The sequence below is a fragment of the Bombus vancouverensis genome, chromosome 6 (genome assembly GCF_051014615.1).
Source record: "Bombus vancouverensis nearcticus chromosome 6, iyBomVanc1_principal, whole genome shotgun sequence".
In the NCBI taxonomy this organism is placed as follows: domain Eukaryota; kingdom Metazoa; phylum Arthropoda; class Insecta; order Hymenoptera; family Apidae; genus Bombus; species Bombus vancouverensis.
In genome coordinates, this window is record NC_134916.1 from 12,892,230 (window position 1) to 12,914,528 (window position 22,299).

The 22,299-nt window shown below is 39.8% G+C and overlaps 1 protein-coding gene across 9 annotated transcripts in view; it reads left to right on the forward strand.

Annotated features, from left to right (window-relative positions):
* The window catches only part of gish (casein kinase I gish), a 63,388-nt gene that overhangs the window by 28,070 nt on the left and 13,019 nt on the right, over positions 1 to 22,299 (forward strand). For 8 of the 9 annotated variants that reach the window (XR_013058699.1, XM_033332140.2, XM_033332126.2 and 5 more), the window contains exons 2-4: positions 21,597 to 21,637; positions 21,897 to 21,966; positions 22,048 to 22,196. Coding sequence is in view for 8 of the 9 variants with exons in the window: in XM_033332140.2 (XP_033188031.1) it covers positions 21,597 to 21,637; positions 21,897 to 21,966; positions 22,048 to 22,196 (260 nt within the window). In the remaining variant the exon portion in view is untranslated. Of the gene's footprint in view, positions 1 to 3,579; positions 3,733 to 21,596; positions 21,638 to 21,896; positions 21,967 to 22,047; positions 22,197 to 22,299 lie in introns of those variants that run through there. The other variant, XM_076619538.1, reaches the window with a different exon arrangement.

The window sequence follows — 22,299 nt, forward strand, 5'->3', positions numbered from 1 at the left end:
ATCAGGGAGAAGAGAGAAGGGAAAAAGGCATGAAAAATGAGAATATAGGTCTCGTTATTGCGACAGAATTGTGAAACGCTGAAACTTTTCTTCTTGATTATTCATTGTCTGATCATAAATTTGAAAAATGTAATTATCTCGAATTTAATTACACACTGGTTCCTCCTTTAAAGTCTCGACATTTCATAATTACTACCCATTTCGTTCGACAAAAAAAATTCGTGGATAGGCTCTGTCGCATCGTCCCAGCAACGTCACATCGCGACATTGAAATTGACTTTTGAACGTTAAAAGAGGCCATGGAAGATCGATAAATCGAACCTCGAGAAGCCCTCGTGTATCGTCGAGCCCTCAGGTTGCAGGCTTTGTTGATGCAACGAATAATTAAAGTAATGCTGTATTCATCGAGGCGTTCGTTTTGTGGTTTAGATTATGCTGCGATACATGTTTCTACGTATGTATATTTCCCATCTTTCAGACATCGATTATCGTTTTGACGACACAGACCGATTGAAACTTTTATGCTCTTCGCGTTTTTCGACCGAAACGAGCATGATATCGCAAATAATACGTCTATTTTTTATGTTCATTTTTATATATCTTTATTACCTTCAATCGCGTATTTTCATTTTGATTTATCTGCCTTTTGATCAAGATAACTTTTGATCAAGTAACACGATCACGATATTGATACGTAATGGTTTCGATTTAACAAAGACAGGTTGCATGGTAATAAATACATTGCGTATATTGTTACAGATTCATATTTTGATATGTTATACCTAATGTCTATATGTATATGTCTTATTTTAAATATCTCTGCATTTTGTTCATTTCTATACGTTTAAATTTGCCATAAATGTACAAGTATGCTGGGTTTAGTAATAAAATTTAATTTGATTATTTTCAATAATCATCTCAGCAAACTATGTAATACAAAGAAAATCGAAGGTAGTGGTTAGAAAAAAATAGTTTCCTCTAGGTTTATGCCTCCTTTGTTGCTTCTATTTAGTTTCAATTTAACCTTGATCTAACGTTGATCCGACCTCTATTTAGCTTTGATCTTGAAATCCCCCTTGCTGCGTTTATAATTTAACTTAACTGATTCGACTCAATTGTAAATTTGTAGAACCAGGAACGTAGATTCCGTGATAGTACATCAGCCTGGATGGCGCCAAACATTAAACTGACACGTCGTTCACCGTAGTAGTATCGGCAGAATGGGCACAGATTGGGCTTAATTAGCACCTCGGGTCCGCCCCACGTGCATTAACGACGAACTCGATCTCGTAGGGTGCATCATCCGTAGTTAAGCATAATCTCGTTGATCGTGTAGTATCTTGTACGTTAGGGGAAAGAAATATCGGCTGTCCCTTTCTCTATCACGATACGTGGATGTTAGGAAATTTAGTTAGTTATCCATTGTGCATTGATAGCTAGAGACTTTGACGAGTTTCGTTGCGGATTTGGTTTAGGGTTGCGCGGAAATTTAGTGGGTAAATTACGTTTCAACTAAAACTTGGGGAGGATAGCTCGGTAGTTGGACGTTTTCGTTCGATATGTAACCGATGAACGTTGTTTCTTCTTAACTGCTGCGGACTGAACGACGAACTTCATCAACCGACAGGTTCGTTACTCAGTTTCGATATCAATTAACACGAAACGAAGATTGCTTTTTCCCCCTTCTAGTTGGATTAAGTGGAAATTACATGTCTGCAATTCCGTCGTGTTGTTCGTCTCTCGTTCTCGTTCGTCTCGTCTCGTGATAAAATATAGTTGGATACGTGATATCAACGACTAATTGCCTTAGTATAAACAAGTTACTACTATTGCTAATTGGATCGGTTTAATTAACCGGCCACGTGTTAGTGATTCCATACTATCTAGGAGCGCGTTTCACAAAGCGCGCTTTGTATTTTGATCTTTGTAATGGCCTCGTACGCGATTATGTATCCCTCTGTTTCAACTCAGAATCTGCGCGTAACTTGCATCAGACCATTTCAATTATCGCGCCATGGTATTATCTATAGATATCTGCTTAGCGGGATAAAGTCTCGCAACTTTCTACTAAATTTCTATTTAAACCGGGTACTGCCTTCATCAAGCTAATTTGTAATTCGATTGTCCTAACTTATTTCGATTGGCATAGGCCACAGTCTGTTTTCGCCGCGCTTCTCTAATATAAATTAAATTAAATTAAATTAAATTAAAATTTAAACGACAAAACCCTTGTAAATCTTCTGTTTTTCACGATTCCTTCTCAATTTATTAGTCTTTGAATAATCCATCCTACAAGTCATCAGTCCGAATTTGTCATATAGTCATAAAGAGACACTCTAGCAAGTGCTTCGTCATCAATGAGATTATATCGAACAAAAAGTCTTTACTCAGCTCCACAGATCTTGTTAGCTTGATGCAAAACGCGATTAGGACAAGATGACGTTAAACAAAATTTTAAGATCATTACCGCGTACTGGCATATCGATGCTTAGATCCTATCAGCGCGATATCCCTAATGAAATTTTATTATCGTCTCGGTGCTTTTCCATTCGGCGCTTCGGTTCGCGATGATTCGCTGCGCGATTCGGCTGGAATTCGTTTCCGTCACGGATAGCTAACGTCGTCTCCAGCGTTATTGCGCATTCCAGATTTGCACGAGGACAGTCAGATCATTCGAATTCACGTCGCGACAGAAACAGCTTCCGCGCGAGCTGCCGAGCCCGTTATTCGCGGAAAACGTCAGGACGTTTTTCACTCGATGCTCAATGAAGATCGTGAATTTCTACCTGTTTCACGACCGGCAACTCGCGTCCGAGAAACTTTTCACGCGCAACATATCGTGACGCATTCGAGGCGCATTGAACTACAATATCCTAAGGATTCGGTTCGAAGATGTTCTGGGGCTTCGCCAACACGTGTTCTGGCATATTTTTCGGTATGAGAGCTCGTTCGGTGTCCCGTCGTCCAATGATTGCCAGTTTCCTTTCTAAGATCACATCCTGTGGCCTGTGAGTGACTATAGTCAGAATTGCTAGATATTCTATACGACTGGTGGGATAAACGAATGAGCTTCTATCTAGGAAATGTAAATATTTAGGCAAATTGTATGAAAATGATATTGAAAGAGCAGGACCTGAGAAGCGATTCGTTTCACGTACTTTGGTTACTTTACATATTCCTGTGTATTGTTTGCGCTCTATGCATTTTTCTGCATCTTCGAATTTCCCATAAATGCATAGAAACCTGTACTCCAGTTATAACAAAAGCTATTTCTATCCAAACGGTAAACACTACTCGTGTACATTGGCAGTAAAGTTAACGAGCGTTCCATAAAACAAAGTTGATGAGTTTAATTCCCGAATAACTTATATATCAATTCCAGTTATCAAACTTTAGACGCTTCTGCAACAAAATCTAGTCTCTAGCGACTATCTTCGCTTTGTGTTTGCCATTCGTGCATTCTATTATTAGATCTTTCTGTCTTCACGCTGATAGTCCTTGCCATCCAACAACACAAATACAGTATTAAATATCATTTTTACTTCAGACGTTTATATCCAGGAAAACTCGGAAAATCAAACTGTAGAATCCTTAGGGGATTTAAACTCGGGGAACGTTCTTTTCATCCCTGACCCGGTGGCAATTGGTTCGGGAGGATGCAGCCTAGGAAGCCTGGAGGTCGAGGTACCGTGTGAACGGGGCTTCATGTGGTGTAGGAAGAAACGCTAGAAGGTAGGGAATGGCGTCTAAAACAAGACAACGCGATACAGTGAAAAAGACCACTGAGGTAAAGAGAAAGAGAAAGAAAGAGAGAATATAGAAGAGAGAGAAGGGGAAATGTGCAACGCACAAAGTGCAAGCCAGGCTACAACGTGCACCGGAGACTCGTCTCGATCGTGACACCTGCGCGGCTTTCCACCTTCTCTCTCCTTCCTCCTTGCTCTCTGTCGTCGGTTCTTTCGTTCATTTGTTACCATCCGCGTCGTGAATCGTCGGCCAAGCCGCACTTTATGCTGGTTCGCGGCATTGCTCGCAGACAGCTGTCCCTGGTAACGGTCGAAGGGATCCTCGACGAGGGATCCTCAAGGTCCTTCGTCGGCTGCCACACTTTCGAAATTCCTCCTTTCGTTCGCGTAGTCTTGGCGTCGTCGTTGTGAGATAGATTCTAGGAACCGATTTTCTCCCGCTTCGTGCAACGAACTATGGAAACGCGCAGGCCCGCTGCTACCATGTGCAGACAGTTTTTGTTTCGTAGCTGATGTTTGAGAAACATTGAGAAATCAAACGATTGTATTTTGTATATCGATTGTGGAGTATAGGCCGATGTTAAGACTTTTTAGTTGCAGTATCTGCGTTCTGTGAGTAGATAATTTTTAATTATTTTACGAATCGAGTTGTTCATAGTTAGTAAACAGTTTCGCTTTCACTCAATTGTCAGGAAATAAGTATAATAGCGGATATATTTACGCATATTGGCGACTGCGAGTAGCTCTTTCCATCGAACGCTCGGCATTTGAGATTTGAGGTGAATAGACGATTTTTAATTATTTTGTGCATAGACGCGCCGGTATTATTTTATCAGTCGACGTCAACTTTGCAATGAATCAATTTATGAATTGGTTTTCGTGCTATTACTTTGAATAATCTTTGCTAGTTGCCAACAGGCGTTACGTTTGATGATGACACAGTGCTATACGATACTCTTTAATTAAAATGTCCTAGCTAACGTGCCTTCTTTAAATTATTCATGTTAATTTGTCTCATAAATAAAATATCACGTTATTTTCTGTCATTTTAATATTTCAAGAAAATCCAGCATACACTTTTTCAATATATGATACTTTGAATAGTTTGAACGACGAAAATTAATTTCACGTGATTCCACGAATTATCGCAGTCAACTATGTAATGACGTATATATACGTTAATTGAATTTGAAACAATCGAACGAAGCTATTTTCAATAGAAATATCCATGCACCTAATCGCGAATTCGATTAAACACATACCGCGTTAATCGTTCAACAGTGACGTTCGCTCGAAATTGGATTAACATTCGTCACAAATTTGACGGAAGACTGCTCGTTTCACTCGTATCGAGTTTTTCCTAGTAACGAATAGAATAGTCGCGGGATATTTGTTTTTTTTTTTTTTTTACCGCTAACTGCTCGTAACAGGATGAAGCGAAGTTAAATTGTACGATAGATTTGCAATCGAACTGTTTAGGATTTTTCCCTCTAAACTATCGAGTTCGTGGGGAAGCCTTTCTTTTAATTCTACTCGAAAATAGTGATAAATTCCTTTGTCAGGCGACGTAAGCTTGTAAAATAAATTACAGATAATTTTATTAAATAAATGAAATACTCGTAGGAGATCTCCTATACTTTTCCTTTGAGTGACCTTTTTCTGTAATGCTGAATAACGTTAGTGGGAGGATTCGAATGTTATTGGGTCAACCCGAGGTCTTGTTAATTTTTCTTTAGTTACAAAAAAAAAACCGACGAATGAAATCGTGTTACTTTCTTAGGGGATGTAATGTCAAAGGGAGAACTTGTTGGCACCTTGAAACGAACTTGGTACGCATCGTTGCGTTGCGCCAGGCTTTCTCAACTTCAATTATTTTTCAAGAGAGTACATACTTATATCACACATGTACGCGTATCGTTGTCGATAGCTGATAACAAGCGAAACGCGAGAATTTCTTGTGTCAATTCACGAATATTACGTAATTCCCGAGTACATATTTACGAATAAGTCAAAATACCGATCATTTTTTGTATTATCGATTCCTCCATGTTGCGAGTCTCGTTTTTTAACAAAACGATGACTAAATGATATTACGAAAGAAGCCAAAAGATGTAACGTGGCTCGTTTTCTTACAAGCCCTCCATTTGCTTAATGAAGTTTCGCTTCCGCGAAAATTGGATCCGAAGTTCTCTAAAATGAACGAGAAAATTTTTTACCCGACCTAATAACCAACCTATAGCCCCAAAATAATCAGACTGTCACAGGATATCTTGCTCTGAAATTTGCAAAAGGAAAACACGTCGACTGTGTCTTACTCTACGGAACTCGAAATGAAAGCATCGCAGTGTTTCACGGTCGATGGTCATCTGTGTGAATTCATTTCGCGAACTCCCGTATCGCGCAGATATTTGCCTCAAAATCGTACAGAATGAAAGGGGGAAAAATACTCTTTTTTTTTAACAACATACTCGACAAAATTCGACCAAGATTTAACCTTTCGCGGTCGACATATTTTTCTGATGGCGCAGCCGACTAGTCGATGCGACTTTGACTTAATGAATATTTACCGTACCGATCGATTTGGAAAATAAATTTCAAATACCGCCAACAGTGGCGACATCCGAATACAAAGGGTAGCTCATCGTTGGATGACTGTGGAGAGGGAATTCGATTTGCATGGTGTATACAGTTCCCAACTCGTTGTGTAACGCAACGGAATAAACGGCACGCGCTCGTGGCTGATGGCAGCGGAGAAAAAGCGCTGATAGGGGGAAAGGGAGTGGGTTATGAAAAAAGGGGAGAAAAGAGCCGGAAAGAGGAGGCCGGCGAAACAGAGACAGTACGGCCGAAGTGTGACCAACGTCCGATATGGAGTGGCACGCGTGCGTCGTTATTGCGGGAACAGCCCGATAGAGAGGCGACTCGAAACGCACGGAGGGGCCATCGATGCGATGGAGAACGAGCGAAGACACGTTGAAAAGAGATGCAGAAGCAAAGGGATGATAATAGAGAGAGGGAGATGTTGCATAGAAAGAAGATAGATATATTCACGCACAGGTAAGGTTAAAGAACGGGGTAAGGGTGATACGAGGAGAAAGATGAGATTAAAAGAAGGGAGGGGAGGAAAAAAGAAGGGTAAGGATCGAGAAATAGGGTGAAAGAGAGGGGCACCGAGGGTGGAATAGGCTCTCTCTGGTAGGTCACGATCGATGGGAGCGATGTTGCCTCCGCTTCTCGTACGTTCTGCTTCGATTTTCTAGTCGTCGGAAGGCTGGGCCGACTCGGTTGCTCGGTCGACCAGTCGGTACGCTGGTTGGTTGATGGCTTGTATAAAGCAGCTCTCCTCGACTAGGTTAGAGGGTTAAAAGTGTCCGCGCACGAGTTCTCAACACGTGGACCTAGAGATGCTTTTCCTTTTCTCCATGGTGAACATGCGTTGCGGCCCACTTTTTATCGTCCACCCGTGCCACCACCCTATTCTAGCATTATCTACCAATATCTACCTACCTACTTCTACCTACGTTCGACCACCTACTCTGCATTGCAAACGGTCTATCGTGCAAACTGTGCGCGCGATTCTCCGTTGACGTTTCGTTCGACGAGGTTATCGGGCGCCTGGAAAATCGAATGTATCTCTAACACGTGCATCTTTGCTTTGGCCGCGTCGAGTCACGCCAGAGCATAATTTTCCCTTTCACCGCCTACTTGTGTGCTCTATGTACAAGGTACATATACCATCAGCGATGTCGTGTCTCCGTCTCGCAGCGCCGTCGCGTTCCGCTTTGTTCATCCGGTTTCTCTCGATATCGTTCGTTTGGCTTCTCTTAATTATCCCTCGATCGGCTGGTGGCGCACCGTATCACGGCCTCTTCGCAACTCTCGTTGTTATTATTACGCTTTCGCGTTGCGCTTTAAAATAGCATTACTGTCGTCGAGGGCTCGGGATATCGATTTTCTGGAACACGGTCAGCTTGAAATTCGAAATGAAGCAGCGGCACTCTTTCGTTTCAACGACGTCAGTCGGACGATCGTAATCGAAAACATCGACTCCTTGCCGATTATTTCTTTCCCTTCTCTTTCCATTCTTCCTTCTCCATACCGTTATCTCGCATTGGGAATATATTTCTTGCGTTTAACGACGCAACCCTCTACCTCTTAACGAGGACAGCGCGCACACCTTTAGAATGGGAATCGTATACGCGACTGTTAGACTCTCGAGTGGCCTACTTTTGCCCCGCGCCGGCTACCCTTTTCTTCTGTATAATCTCGATACCATCCGCGTCATTGTTATGCGCCGTGATCTTGTTTTTCAACGAAACAGGTAAATAAGTAGAGCTGCGTTCTGAATAGTTAAATGCAAAACCGCCACGTTGCTCTTCCCACTTTAGAACTGGCTGGCTGTGCAACGTCAGCTCGATACTCTTCCAGCTTGTCGTCGTGATTTTTGTCTTCCCGGAGTCTCGTTTGCACCGGTAAGACAGGTTATATCTACTCAGAGCAGCGGCTTGATAAAATCTTCCCAGTAGCTTTCTGCTTCGATCGGTCATTTCTTCGATGCGAATAGAATAACGTGCTCGTACACGGAATATGCCGGTTCCTAACGCTGTAGTCTCGGTCACCTCGTATTTCTTCATCGATTCACCGTGAATCGAGAAAATTTTTCCTCTCTTCTTCTCTTTTTCTCTATCCTTCTCTTCCTTCACATCGATTTCACGTGTTCCATTTAATAGCCGCATCGTCGCCAAGAGCAACGGCGACGTTTAACCTGCGACACTTTCCACTTTGGCTAATGCTTTTATCCATTCGCGTAATTAACCCAGCTTGTTCAAGCTACGCGCGATACAATTCATCGAGGTTTTCCTAGTGTGTAACGCGTGCGAGTTTTCCGGATATTTCGCTTTCAAGCCCGTAACGACACAGTCAACGCTCTGTAACAAACCATCGACCCGCAATCTCGTTATGTCTACGTAATTCGTGGATTGCGCACGAAGAACCACGTTAAGAGCACGGAAATTTTCGATCCAGTTTCGTTGCCACGTTTTCAAGTTAGAAAAACACACTTATCATCTGTTTTTTATTCCTCCTTTTTCTCTGTTCGTCTACGCGATCTTTGACACGGATCTTGATTAGCATATTATGTTATTGATTGATTGCGACTCTGTGGCTATATACGCGTCAAATTATGCAATCATTAAAGTGTAAAGTTGTATGAGTTTATGAATATTGATGTATTTTCCTAGATTAATGAGATTATGATTATGATTTTAATACTAGGGAATTAGATGTAAAAACGTAGTTTTTCTTTGCATCTAATATAAACGTAGAATGATTCAGTTTCAACGTTTTTCTCCTTCTGGTTTTATGTTTTTACTTGAACTAAAAGCCTTGTAGTATTCGCCGAAAGAAGTAAGATAAGAGTAAATGTATAGCCAAATAGACGTAGGTCTAATAACAAGGGGCTAATCAACATAGATCGTAAAAGTAATTCTTTCGATGTAAAATCAACTTTTATTATTTATTAGTATTCGGTATCATAAAAATGGAAATAGCGTTATCTCGGAAGGCAAGCATGAAAAAACATGCGTTCCGTATATCAAAGTAACTTGAGACGATAATAGTACTCGAAAATTATCGCATTAATACCGATATCTATGCCGATTCATGTCACCGAAATCAGGCTCATTCAGCTAACTCCATACAAGCTGTCTAAAATTGTCTCAAATTACTATTTTCACATACGGAATGCATGTATTTTCACATTTCTCTGAATCCTTGATAACGTCATTTCGCTTCATTATGTTCAATGCGTTGCAAACATCCTCGCTTATGATATCTCACTAATATGAAATAATAAAAGATGATGTTGCATCGAAAGGATTGCTTTCAACAACTATTTTCTGGGTTGATCGGATAACGTACTACATTTCTAAAGCTGCTTCCCGATAAAGAATAAGAAATATGACTTATCGCGTCGAATCAAGTTCGCGAAGATTCATAATTTACACATTAACTATTACTACGTGGTAATATTATCGAAATTTATTTAACTCGCTTATATTAATTCTTATATTAACAAAAATTGAGAAATCGATTGATCAGATAATATAAGAATTTACGTAAAGCTAGGCGGACGAAAGAGATAACAATGAATGTGCAACTTTAAGTTAAATTTTGAAACCGGTCATTTGACCGGGCTTGGTAAGATTAGCGTTAAAATCTAGATAATTAAATTCATGCAAATCCACGATCCATATATTACTATTTGCTACTGCACAATCGAAGCTAATGATATTTATTTCAAACTCGGAAATTTTGTAATTCAAATACTTAGAAAAATACAACACGACACGTGTTGGATTTTGCACGAAACGGCCAGCGAAAAATAACATGCTGACGTATAAACGACGCGATAAAATCTCCGTTAAGGTCGCGGAGGAACCGATGATCCGACAAGGGCGTGGCTTCTTTATTAGAAATCGTTGTCTTGTCGCAAATTGCAGGCGACATGGCGAGGCGCCGGATTAATTATGCGAAAGCATTGATTAATTGCGGGCCCGAGTCAATGACCTTCGCCTCTGGAAGACGTCCGAGTCATTCGGTGAATCTGGTTTTGTGGCACTGTTAAGTGTCGCGAGTGAATGCAGGAATGCGCACTTACGGCGTCAAGCGGTCGTCGTGCCGATGATACTTTCGACGAATTAGAGCTTCGGCTTTGCGCAATCACGGTGCAACCGACCCGCATCGCATTCGTCGTTCTAAGAACTTGAAAATGGACACCTCTTCCGATCGTTGAATGATCCGTAGTCGGCGCGACTAAAGGCACTTGCAGCGAAATATAAATATAAAATTTGTCACGTTTTACAAAGTCTTGTCATGACCGTGGAAAATATGTCTGCCTGGTAAAAAGACGAATAACGATGAAAGATGAAAAAGAGGCATCGTCGATGTCTACCTCTTTTTTTTCTCTTTTTTTACCTCTTGCAGCACGGAACTGTGTTCAAAGCGTTTTGTCAAAGCCCCCTCCGGAATAGAGGACGAGGAGAGGAAGCGGAAGAAAAAAAGACTGTCGTGGATAATATTTCCGCTAGATTCAATACGTTTCCTTGATAAAAGTCGGATGAAGAGGACGAAATATTGGTAATCGTCACGAGGAAATTACATGGAATTACAGACACGATTTCTGAGCGGCACAGCGATCGCGTGAGAGAGTCGTGTACGATATCTCGCTGATGGAGATCTACGCGAGCGGAAGAGTTACGATCGATACAGCGTTTTGAGCAGAATATAACGTTAAACCATGACTGCATTTTGTGCGCACGATCACGTCACGCACACGACCGTACGATACGTTCTACACCCATCGAATATCTTTGCTTGCCGCTTTGCAACAGCCTTCCCCCAATATTTCAAATTATCTCTTTGCACCGTGCATATCATTGACCCCCCAATGACCTTTCATTGTGAATACGAAACGACGAAATGAAAGTTCGCCTTAATGATTCGAACGTCTCTAACGCATCTAATGTCTCCGTTCCGGATGTTCTCGCGCGTAGAAAAATTCTCCTGCCGTGTGTGCATCCGTCTTTTGATTTCTGCTCCGACGCATTCGTCTTCGTTAACCGCCGATTCATTTCAACTCGGATTCCCGTTAGATAGCATGCACGGCCATACAGAAACGATTTGATGCACGAAAAAACGTTTTGCAAACGATATAGAACATGGTACAGGTTTCATGCCATATCGAGTTCCATATCGCGAATCGCTGAAAATTTCAAAGTTCACGCGATTTCGCGCTGTCATTTTCAACTTTAATATCCATATGTATGTCACGATGTGCCTCTCTGCGCGTTGTCTCTCTTCGAAATCATTTTTTCTTTTTTCCTTTTTTTCATCACTTCGCCAATTTTTCTCGCTTCTCGACCCAACGAAGCGGTCGCCGAATAACGACTTCGATCGTAGGGAATATCTTATTCAGAACTTCCTGGCCGAACGCCAGAACTTCTTTCAAACTTCCGGTGACGCGTTCACTTTCGTCCGTAACACCGATATCTTAGCGCATCGTGTTCGAGTATTCCGTGGAAATGTTAATATCGTAATAGAATTATCGAGTATTCCGCTGTATATACATTTACAAACTTTCCGTGGAATCTTTGAGCGATCAAGAACTCCTAGAAGGAAATCAGTTATTATGGAAGCGCACCGCTTTCAGCAAAATTTCTGTTCGTCGTTCTTAACGCGAACGAACCGATGAATAAGAATTTCAACATTTGCAACACGTTAGTTGATGATGATAGATAAACGTAAAGATGATCTGACTGTTAATCGGGGTATTCTTTGTTCCACCTCTATTCAGAGATCGTAATCGTATCTTGTTAAACCCGGAGATAGACACAAACGACGATGGAGAGAGAGATTTCAATTTTTCCGACAAACAGAATCGTACGAAAGGGAACATGTGCTTGAGATACTATATTTTATGAATTGGCAGTGATACGGTAAAATTTTTTATTTGATTTCGTACTTGGTATATTTTCTCGCCGGGGAAAAACATCCCCGTGATAAATGCAGTCATAGAAAGTACCGTCTGTTTAATTGAATCGCCGTCGTAACGAGTATAATCGAATAATTGTTATTCTATAATAATATAGAACTCGACCATTTTCTTCGCCGATTCCTTAAGGCACTTACACGATGACGAAGATAAAAATCAACAGGCTAGGAAAGGAACTATTTGTTACCTCTGGTGGTCGATTTATTAGATTTTCCGCGTGCGACTGGGAAACCTTTTGCAAACGAACCAAACACAAGGCTTTATATGTTATCCGGCTTCTGTGTTGTTCACGGTGGTCCAGTTTGTCCGACATTTCGTCACAACTCATGTGTCTGGTATGCGGAGAATGCCGCGAACTAACGCACCCAGGAACTTCTCCGAAAATATAGCCAGGAATAAAGCAAGGAAAAAATAAATTCGCTCGAAAAGAGGGACGAAAACACGAACGTACGTGGCGCAAGTTTTGTTTGAATCTGCGTGATTTCGCGTGAAACTTCTAAATCGCGTCTGCTTTAGAAACACGGCGATGCTTCTCTAATTGACTATGAGTTGGAACTTCATTTATCTATACTGTTCTCTTTCATCAAAACGTTCTGTCTGGAATTTTTGCAATTCTTAAGATACGTTGAAACATTTGCATTTTTCTGTGTCCTTCAACTTCGCTGTTCTCGGATCGATATAACCGAAAATAAAAGTTACGTTTTAATACATATCATTAAGCTACCAGTAGCGTTTAAATGTTTAACCTTACTTAAATATTTGGTTTTCGTTCAGTTAAACGTTTTATATAGACGTACAAATTTTATTTGTGTATTCTATATCTTTCATTTCTAAGTTTGGAGGAAGGTTGTCGTTAGTAATACAAACGTGAAAGATAAACGAGGAGAACAGCAGTGTTATATGAAGTTTATCGCATCAAATAAAATCGCATTATACAATAATTACGGAACAAACGACTATATGTTTTAAATTAAACGAGAAAAGAAATAAACATGGTACAAAGGAAATGATAAAACTTGATATTTTACTTAAATCAGTACCTATAGGAAATTTCTAAATAAAAAAGATTATCGTGTCCAAGAGATTGACAATTCGAATGATGGATCAACTCATTCTGCCTAGTTAATAATTTTAATGCTGCACTACCATATATAGCACACGTATAAACTGTATAAAAATAGGATTTAGTTGAGGTAATTCTCAAAGAAGTCACGATACCAGGCTACGATAATTTATATCATTGATTTTCCTTTTCTCGATGGAAACGATCTTCGAGAGAAGCACCGCGAGGAAAAGTATTTCATTGTGAATGAGATTCTTGAGAAAAATTGTCGTTGCAAGGCGGGTCTCGAGATTGTGTCGTTATTTACAAGGGGCACTGGATCGATCAGTTTTCTCGCACGAGCAGTTCAAGCAGACGAGAGCGTAAGGAAATTTTCTCGCCTCGAGCATTTATTCGACGCTTCGCTGCTCCTTTTATACTTTCTGTTATCACCCAGTGTCGAGGCGAAGAAAAGAAGAGTCGTCAAAGTCAGTGGGGAATCCGGTCGTGGGCCGATCATGCAAAATTACCCAGTCGAACAAATTGGTCGGTCGTCGTTTCCGTCAAGAATCGCTTGTTGCGAACCGGCCAAACTGGATTCGATTTTCCGCCGAATCCTTTCCGCGATATCCACTCTCTCCGTAATTGGATCTTGAGATTTCGTCGTCGTATTATCGCTTCCGCCCTTGCCTTCACTCGGGTAAACAGATTATTCCAGAGAAAAATCTTGTTGCCAAACAAGAATCATGCGAAACAAGATAAACGCAACAGGTTGAACACCACCAAAATAAATTTAATTTAAATATTGCTACTTCTGAATCTAAGGAAGGATCTCGAACACTTTACGGTCGATTTTAACAGGCAATTTTAATTCTACTGCTCTCCACGTTTCTTCACGTCCGTATCTCTTCGGATATCGTCTTTTTTTTTAAATACTTTATGCATAAAAAGCGTCCAGTACAAAAATGGATTCGTAAAACTGTTTTGCTCGAAAGAAATGGAAATTTATTGGTATCGGATTCGTCGTTATAAAAACCTTTCTCAATACCTGATTATAAAGAATTAATGAAAATGTCTTACTTCTATCTTCTTTAAATTGTAGAAGTACGGTTTATTCAGCAATGTTATATTTATTATGAAATTAATACCTTACGTACACGAAAGGAAAGGCGAAGGTAATTCAACAATCTAATAAACTCATTTGCTTTTCATTTTTTCTTGCATTTGATTTTCATAGATTCCAGATAGTACAAGTGTGTACTTCCGTTCATAAGTTGATACTTGCTAATCTTCAAACGCAAGCTTTAATGGAATCTTAAAAATAGAGTGTAATTTATTTTTCCTCATAACACACGCGATTAACGGATATCAAGGCCATCGTATTTTATTTCTATATTAAGCACCAAAAAAAGTTTCTATAGATGACCAAATACTTTCTTAAGCTATTATATATGAAATAAAAATAAACAGGCTTCCAACCCTTGAAATTACAAGTTTTCGTGATATTGCCACGTCATGGGAATTTCCCAGGCCGAGATATCGTACACCTTAATGCTGCGGAGTAATTCGTCAATTGTGGTTCGCTGGTACAATCGAAGACGCAAAGCGCGTAATAGGCTTACTCGGAGTCTAATTATCAAGCGTGTACACTTAACTCTGGCTCTAATTATCGGTCTGGTAAACGTCACAAAGAGGGTTCGGTGTATGCACGTTCTCCGTTTATACGGATTGGGTCAAAGGCGTCAAGTGCATACCGTACAAATCGACGAGTGGCATTTCCTATACGTAGACCCAGGACAGGGTCCCAGAGTCGTTGCTACTGGCTATCAAACTTAGGATAGACAGAGTGTCTGCGGCTAAAAACCTCGGTTCGTTGCTGAAACACTAGAAACAATAGCTCTTTCAGCGTTATTACTTGACCTCGATGCTTTACGTAAGCGCGTATTAATTTCAAATGCTTGCTTGATGAACGAAGTCGAGGTTATACACCATTCTTGTTTGTTGACACGGATTGTTCGATCCTTCGTTTCGTATCTACATATCTGTTGCTTGTGTTGTGACTGTTCCACTGTTTTTTCGATTGTTTTCTCGCCGATATCTTTATACGAATCGTTATTAGTGAATGTTATTGGTACTTGTTATTAATTGAAATATCGACAAAATTGAGATTGGCATCGCAAAGATAATGCCGTAGTAGATGGTGCAGATATTGAACTGCAATATAAATTCGTTCTCTTTTATGTATTATTATATTTGCTACACAGTGTCACAAATTTGCGATGTATTTTACTAGCTTTTAGAAAAACTTATTTTTTTCACGTTATTTTCTAATGTGTTTAAAGCGATATACGAGCTATTCTCCGAATGGTTTCCAGCTCGTTATCGATACTCTGCCACAAACGTTTGCTCATTCCCGAATCATTGGTCATCCTCTTTTGTGAATAATGTTAAATGGTGAGAATAAACCAACCTGGCCTCTGTCGCATGATAATTTACTAACCGGTAATATTAGCAAATTGACAAGTTGCATGTTGTATGTTGCGGGCTTCTCTGTAATTCTGCAATTTTACATCACTTAGAATAATCAAGTGACGGCTACTTAAAATTGTTTCTAAAATTCAATTTCTTTTATTACCAAATTTATTAGTGCGATAGAAGGGACTCTGTCGGTATTGGTAACGTGTAATTTGTAACTTGTAAAATATCACTTGTAAAGTATAAAATATATATATTTTAAAATTGTAAAATATCGCTTGTAAAGTATAAAATATATATTATACAAGTTGCAAATTGCACGGTACCAATACTGACAGATAGAGTCCTTTCTATCGCAGTAATAAATTTGGTAATAAAAGAAATTGAACTTTAGAAACAATTTTGTACTCGGATATATACATTCAACCTTCTTATAATACGATACTCAAAAAGCATGGTTTCGATACACGGTGCAAAAATTGCGATGCGGTTCTATATAGCACGACTTAATAAACTTGAACGATCATTGTCAATTGGTGATTCATATAGTACGAATGTTTCCATCGTACTGTTTTGCTTTTGTTTAATGTGTTATAGGTGGGTTGGCTGTATTAGTAAGATTGCGCAAGAGCTTTCTGATTTCATCCGGTTCAAATTCGATCGAAACGAGAGATTAAATTCCTAGTTAACTCTTCGAATTAAAATTTGTTGACAAGCACCCTTCTCATCCAATTTTCTTACCAATATCTCGATGCAATTCAATGGCGTCATCATTTTCAAGCCAAAAAGCTGTTCCCCTGGAATGAACTACTACTCCGTCATCAAGGTTGCGGAAGCCTGAAAACTCGATAATCACGACATCGTGGACATCACGGAATCGATTTTGTGGCCTGCAGCGATTGAATCTTGCATCGTAATTGATCGATCGTCGAGAAAATTTCGAAACGTCGACCAGAGGCAGTATGGTGACCCGTTGTAACCGTGTGTTTCATCGTTGCTCGATCGTGCGACAAGTAAAAGGCTGCTGGTCCGAGAGATCGCTGCCGTTAAAAAGAAAATGAAAAAAATGTTTAAAAGCGAAAAATAAAATATGCTCTCTTTGCCCTGGAACCGTTTCATTATTATCGTTAATCGAGTTTCGCCCTCGGGGTCGGCAGGTTTTCACGCGAGTAAATGGTTAAATTGAATCACACGTATAGACGAGCAGGGAAAGAACGAGAGGCGCGTTGTAAAATACAGCTGCTGTCGATAATATCCGAGTATTAATTTGCAATTAGTAGGCATGCGAGTGAGCACGAGCTACGGACGCGTTAATTGTCGGCATGTAAAACGTGCGGTCGGTCGTAGGCGTGAATTTTAAGCGAGTTCCACGCATTATACGCGACCGATCTCTAAACCTTGCGAAAAACAAACTGTACGGGCCGGGATCGTTTCGTAATTTCTGCTTTATGTAATTGGCATCGATCGTGGAAGCTCGGAACGAAAGCGGGAGAAAGCGATCGCGAGTTACGGCGATTCGGTTTTGAGACGAGCACAACACGGCAGTCGTACCTCCTCGGTGTTGAACCATCTCGCGAGTCGCGTTTCGTTTCGAAAACCTATCGTGCATTTCGCGATTGTACACGCTTTCACTTTTTTTTTTTTTTCGTTTTCCAAAGGAGAATCTAAAATTAATTATGTGCGTAGTTTTCAATAATTAGAGCATGGGTGTATTTTTCAAAGATCATTTTATTGCATTTTTTAATGCACAGATCTTCTATTCGTATATTTAAGATTTTATTTAATTGAATTAATTTTATTGACCTTACCAGCATCGAGTTTTCTAGCTATATGTGTTTACACCGTAAAAGTATGATTCATAATTAATTGGTTAATCAAAGAGAAAATTAGGAGAGGAGAGCTTCGAATAGAAGAACGTTCGTTCAGACATCGTAGACATCGTTTTAGTTATAAAGACGCTCGGAATATTTCGGAGAGTTTATCGCGGCGGCTCTGCGGGAGTCGGCCTATTTTTGAGGACAAATCAATTTTTCCACGGTATTCGGAGCTGTAATAATTTCCGCGGGTCTTGCGGTTTCCTGGTGACATATTTTCCATTGTCGACTATCTTCTTAGTGAAATTGGATCAACGTGTAGCTGCTCTGTGTAGGAAAAGCTTTGGCGGAAACAAGAGCACGTCTTTTTCAGCTGGATGAACATTTATCTTTCTTTATTTTACTTTGGTCGGTGATTTGTCGTAGACCAAGACTTGACCAAGGTTGCTGTACGCTCGTTCTAATCTCGTTTATTTCGTAACAATCTGCTCCGGAAACTCATCGATCATCGTTTACATTCCGATCAAACTATCAAACTTAATCATTGCCGATAATTCAACGAGAGATTATCTACTGTATGAAATCCCGTGATAACGTCTCGGTTCGATTAATTGTTTAATTAAGCATACGTGACTGTCCGTTTGCATCCGGTTTCCTTGCCTGTGATTATGGCCACGTTTTCGCAACGAGAGAAATCTCTCTAGTCGTTGCATTTCGTATGACCATGCACGTTTCAGCGTCTTCACTCAATGGATCGACACAAATCAGAACGGAAGCTCGACCGGATGGATACGCGTTAGGAAATATATTCTACGTGACGTTAGATCTTCGATAGCATTAATCAGCTGAGTATATTTTCTTTTCAATCGGTACGATTTGTAGCTGGTAACCGAGAATCCTTACCGCGTATTCACTCTGTTAGAATCGTCACGTGCTAATGCTAGATGAGAACCACACGTCTATTCGTGTTCACGCGCATGAATTAAGCTCGTCTCGGTCGGCACGTGAGATCCGGTACTGATTCAACGTCGTGACATACTCGTCAATTACATTCGCGTGTAATTCATTCGCGATCCGCGAGACTCTGATTCCAGATCGAGATTCCAATTGTCCTCCTTAATCGACCGGATTCGCGTGAGCCTGATGGTGCTATCGTAAGAATCGCAGGTTTAGTCTAAGTTCCTCTTTTGGCGAAGTTGAACCGTGTCGGTTTCTTGAGTAGGCTTACGCGACTTATCGCATACATTATCGGTCAAAAATTTGGGTCTACTTTGTATCTAAGTTCCAGTTGTATCTGAAATTAATGGTGGACAGAGGAAAGGTTAAAAAATTACAATTTTATAAAACGGAATAATATTTGATAAGAGCAATAAATAGATATAATATGTAGGTCTACGTCAGACTAGGTGACTGTTAATAACACGATAACAAATGTTTAATCCTAACTCTTATACTTAACTTGCTCCTATCTGTCTGCATTTTCTGCCAGTACAATTTTCAATTGAAAAATTAAAACTGTGGATATCGATAGTAATTTCCTTCACATCGATAGATTTTCGAATAAAGAATTGTACACGGTGATAGCTAATCCTACAGTTATCTTTCAACAAAATTTATTTATTTGTATATTAAGATACATCGAGTCTTTGATCTCATGCACGACGAAAGCAGCTAAACGAATAACACGATTACAATAATTACAATGTATTATCGCTGAACATATAATTGGTCGTTGTAGAGCCACGAGAAAAATACACTTTTGCAAATCTGGCTCGCCATTGAGCATTCAAGTTCACCTAGAGCAATCTTGTACGGGAGAATTACTTCCGAAGGATCCTTCTGGGATATTAAATTGAAATAGTTCAACAAATAAATTCGCTGATTCTATACGTATAAAATACATGTGGGGCTTCTTTAAAACTTTTGACCGACAGTATGTCGAGGTTCGTGACTTGTAGATATCGTGATCTCACGTAAGACTCTTTAAATCGTAGATTCTAAGAATCAAGCACAAACGATCGACGCTACTTAACGTGGATCGGTAGAGAAAATACCTGGCACGAACAAAGATCTTTTCTATTTAAATTTTCAAATCTTGTACAAATTTGTTGAATATATATATATGTAGATTTACACTTGGAGTCTGAAAAAACAAAGGTCTTAACCAACGATTTGGTCCGCTTACGATCGATTTTCATGCTGTCGTTGCGAGTTGTATCGACTGCGATTAGAGTGGCGCCTGGAAACTCTGCGTCGTTCGAATCAGTACAATGATTCGAATTTCGAACTGTATAGGTCCTCGACTAAACGACTTTAGTGGTTAATGTCAGTGAATAATTGGAGAGCTCACAAAATTACGTTCCCCTGTGAAGTCGTCCCGTATACCGAAGAATCTCTTTGCAATGTCAAATGCTCGTGTGTTGATGAAACGCGTGTTACCGACTGTCGTGGCTTGATATACGCTTGTTTAACTACCAAACAACTTCTCAATCGCTATTCAGAAGTAGGAAAAGTACTTTCGTTCTCGAACGTCTCCGTTTCCTTATTCCCCGACGATATAACTGAACAATAGTTTGCAAAGCGAAGTTGTTGGAGACTTTGCCTCGCCGTACAAAGATTCTCGTCACGAAGTTGGCGTTCATAAGGTCACCGAGGGAGTATCTTTGTCCTGGCGCATACGAATTCGACGGACGACGAGATTTTATTCGTTGGTGAATGTTTTGGAAACCACTTTCGTGTCACGATCCTCGTTGATGCATCGACAGAATTTTGTTCGCGTAAGGCTACGATCGCAATGTGTTCTGACGAGTTGTCGTTTCAACGAATATGCCAGGACAGTGAAAAATATAGATTCCTATGGGTAGGGTAAGGTAGGCTTATTTAAATCTAGATAGGTCATTTGTTTTGTAATTGGCCAAAATTTTAAGCGATCTACGTTTAGAAACAAAACTATTTCATCAGTTTTTAATCGCGATAGACAGTGAAATAACTTGCACTCGTCAAAACAAAAGAAGTATGTTCAGTGTTGGTATTGTCAATTCAATTCAATCGCATGTACATATTACGCTATCTCTGAGAGTTATTTGTTCCTTATTGTATTACTTCTTACACAATACATCTGCGCTGATTCAAATAACTCGTTTCTTAGATTTGTTCTTACTAGCTCTCAGGTATTTTCTCTTTCTTTCGTTATTATATCAGAGACTAATTGTGTCTCGTAATATCCATCGGATTTCGCTATTCTATGCAAAGTCCACGATTGGATTTTAAAACATAGGATAGGTGCACTTCGTACTAAAGTATTTCACTCGTCAGGACGATAATTGGTCAAAACACGGATTCACTGTAGATACAGTCTAATGAATTTCGTTTTGTTTGCGTGTAAATTGAATTATTATAAATTCAAAAGCAGCGAGAAAGCTTTGTGTGCATTAATAACCAGTAACCATGATACCACAACAACCGCACACGTTAGCCCACAAATCTGGTCAATCCAATTTCTCACGCGAGGTGCAATCAACGGAGGAGGTCGTCCCTCGATGGAGAATTATTGCGCGATTACGGTGCTGTCGAAATGGAGGCGGAGACGAACGTGACAGAATTAATACGACGTGTACGATGCTGTTTCTCGCGCTTCTTTTTTCTCGTAATTAATCGCAGCTCATGTCTATCAGTTTCATATTTATTAATACACAGATAAAGCAAAAAGTTAATAAACACGAATGAGATACACTCGAATTGATATTTCTTATTGCGTAAAACGAGCATAATTAATATATACATATACGTATGCATTATACTTATATGCATATACATATATAAGTCCGCGCAATCCATGAAATATTGTAACAGTATGTATTTACGACGCTAAAAAGGTATTAATGAAATCGATAGCGCGTGCATAATCCGTGTAATTGGTACAATCGTAGAATGCATACGTAAACCTTTTACCTTTGGTTTTGTTTCAGGGAAGAACCTCTACAATAACGAGCATGTAGCGATTAAATTGGTGAGTTCATTAAAATTTGAGACAGTCACGACTTTTGTCTAGAGTCCTCCCGTTAGCGTAATTCCATTTTAACGATAGAGAAAGATACGTGGAAGTTGCTTAATTGCTTTTAACAATTTGTCTTTCCGTCGATTCTAACAACCTCCGAGAGAAATCTCGTTCAGTTCGTGGATATATAAAAATAAGAACCCATTAACTTCATACAATTTTCTGGTCGTGAACTTTTATTTTAAAACGACGTCTCTTTTGGACTTTTCAGGAACCAATGAGGTCAAAGGCGCCGCAGCTACATTTAGAATATAGGTTTTACAAATTATTAGGTACACATGGTGAGTATCTGTAATCTAAACGTTGAAGTTCTATTGAAATAATTAATATTCTGATCGATCAATGTGATTAATCGTGCACAGAGGGTATACCAGAAGTATACTACTTCGGTCCTTGTGGGAAGTACAACGCTCTGGTAATGGAACTTCTCGGACCGAGTCTAGAGGACCTATTCGACCTCTGCGGTAGGAGGTTTACCCTAAAGACCGTTCTCAAAATCGCCACACAGATCGTAAGTGATATTAATGTATCAATTTTATGTTTGTTCGAATTTTAAATCGTCGAAGAATCGTCTCGTCTAAATTAAATCAACGATTTTGCTACGTTATGACGTT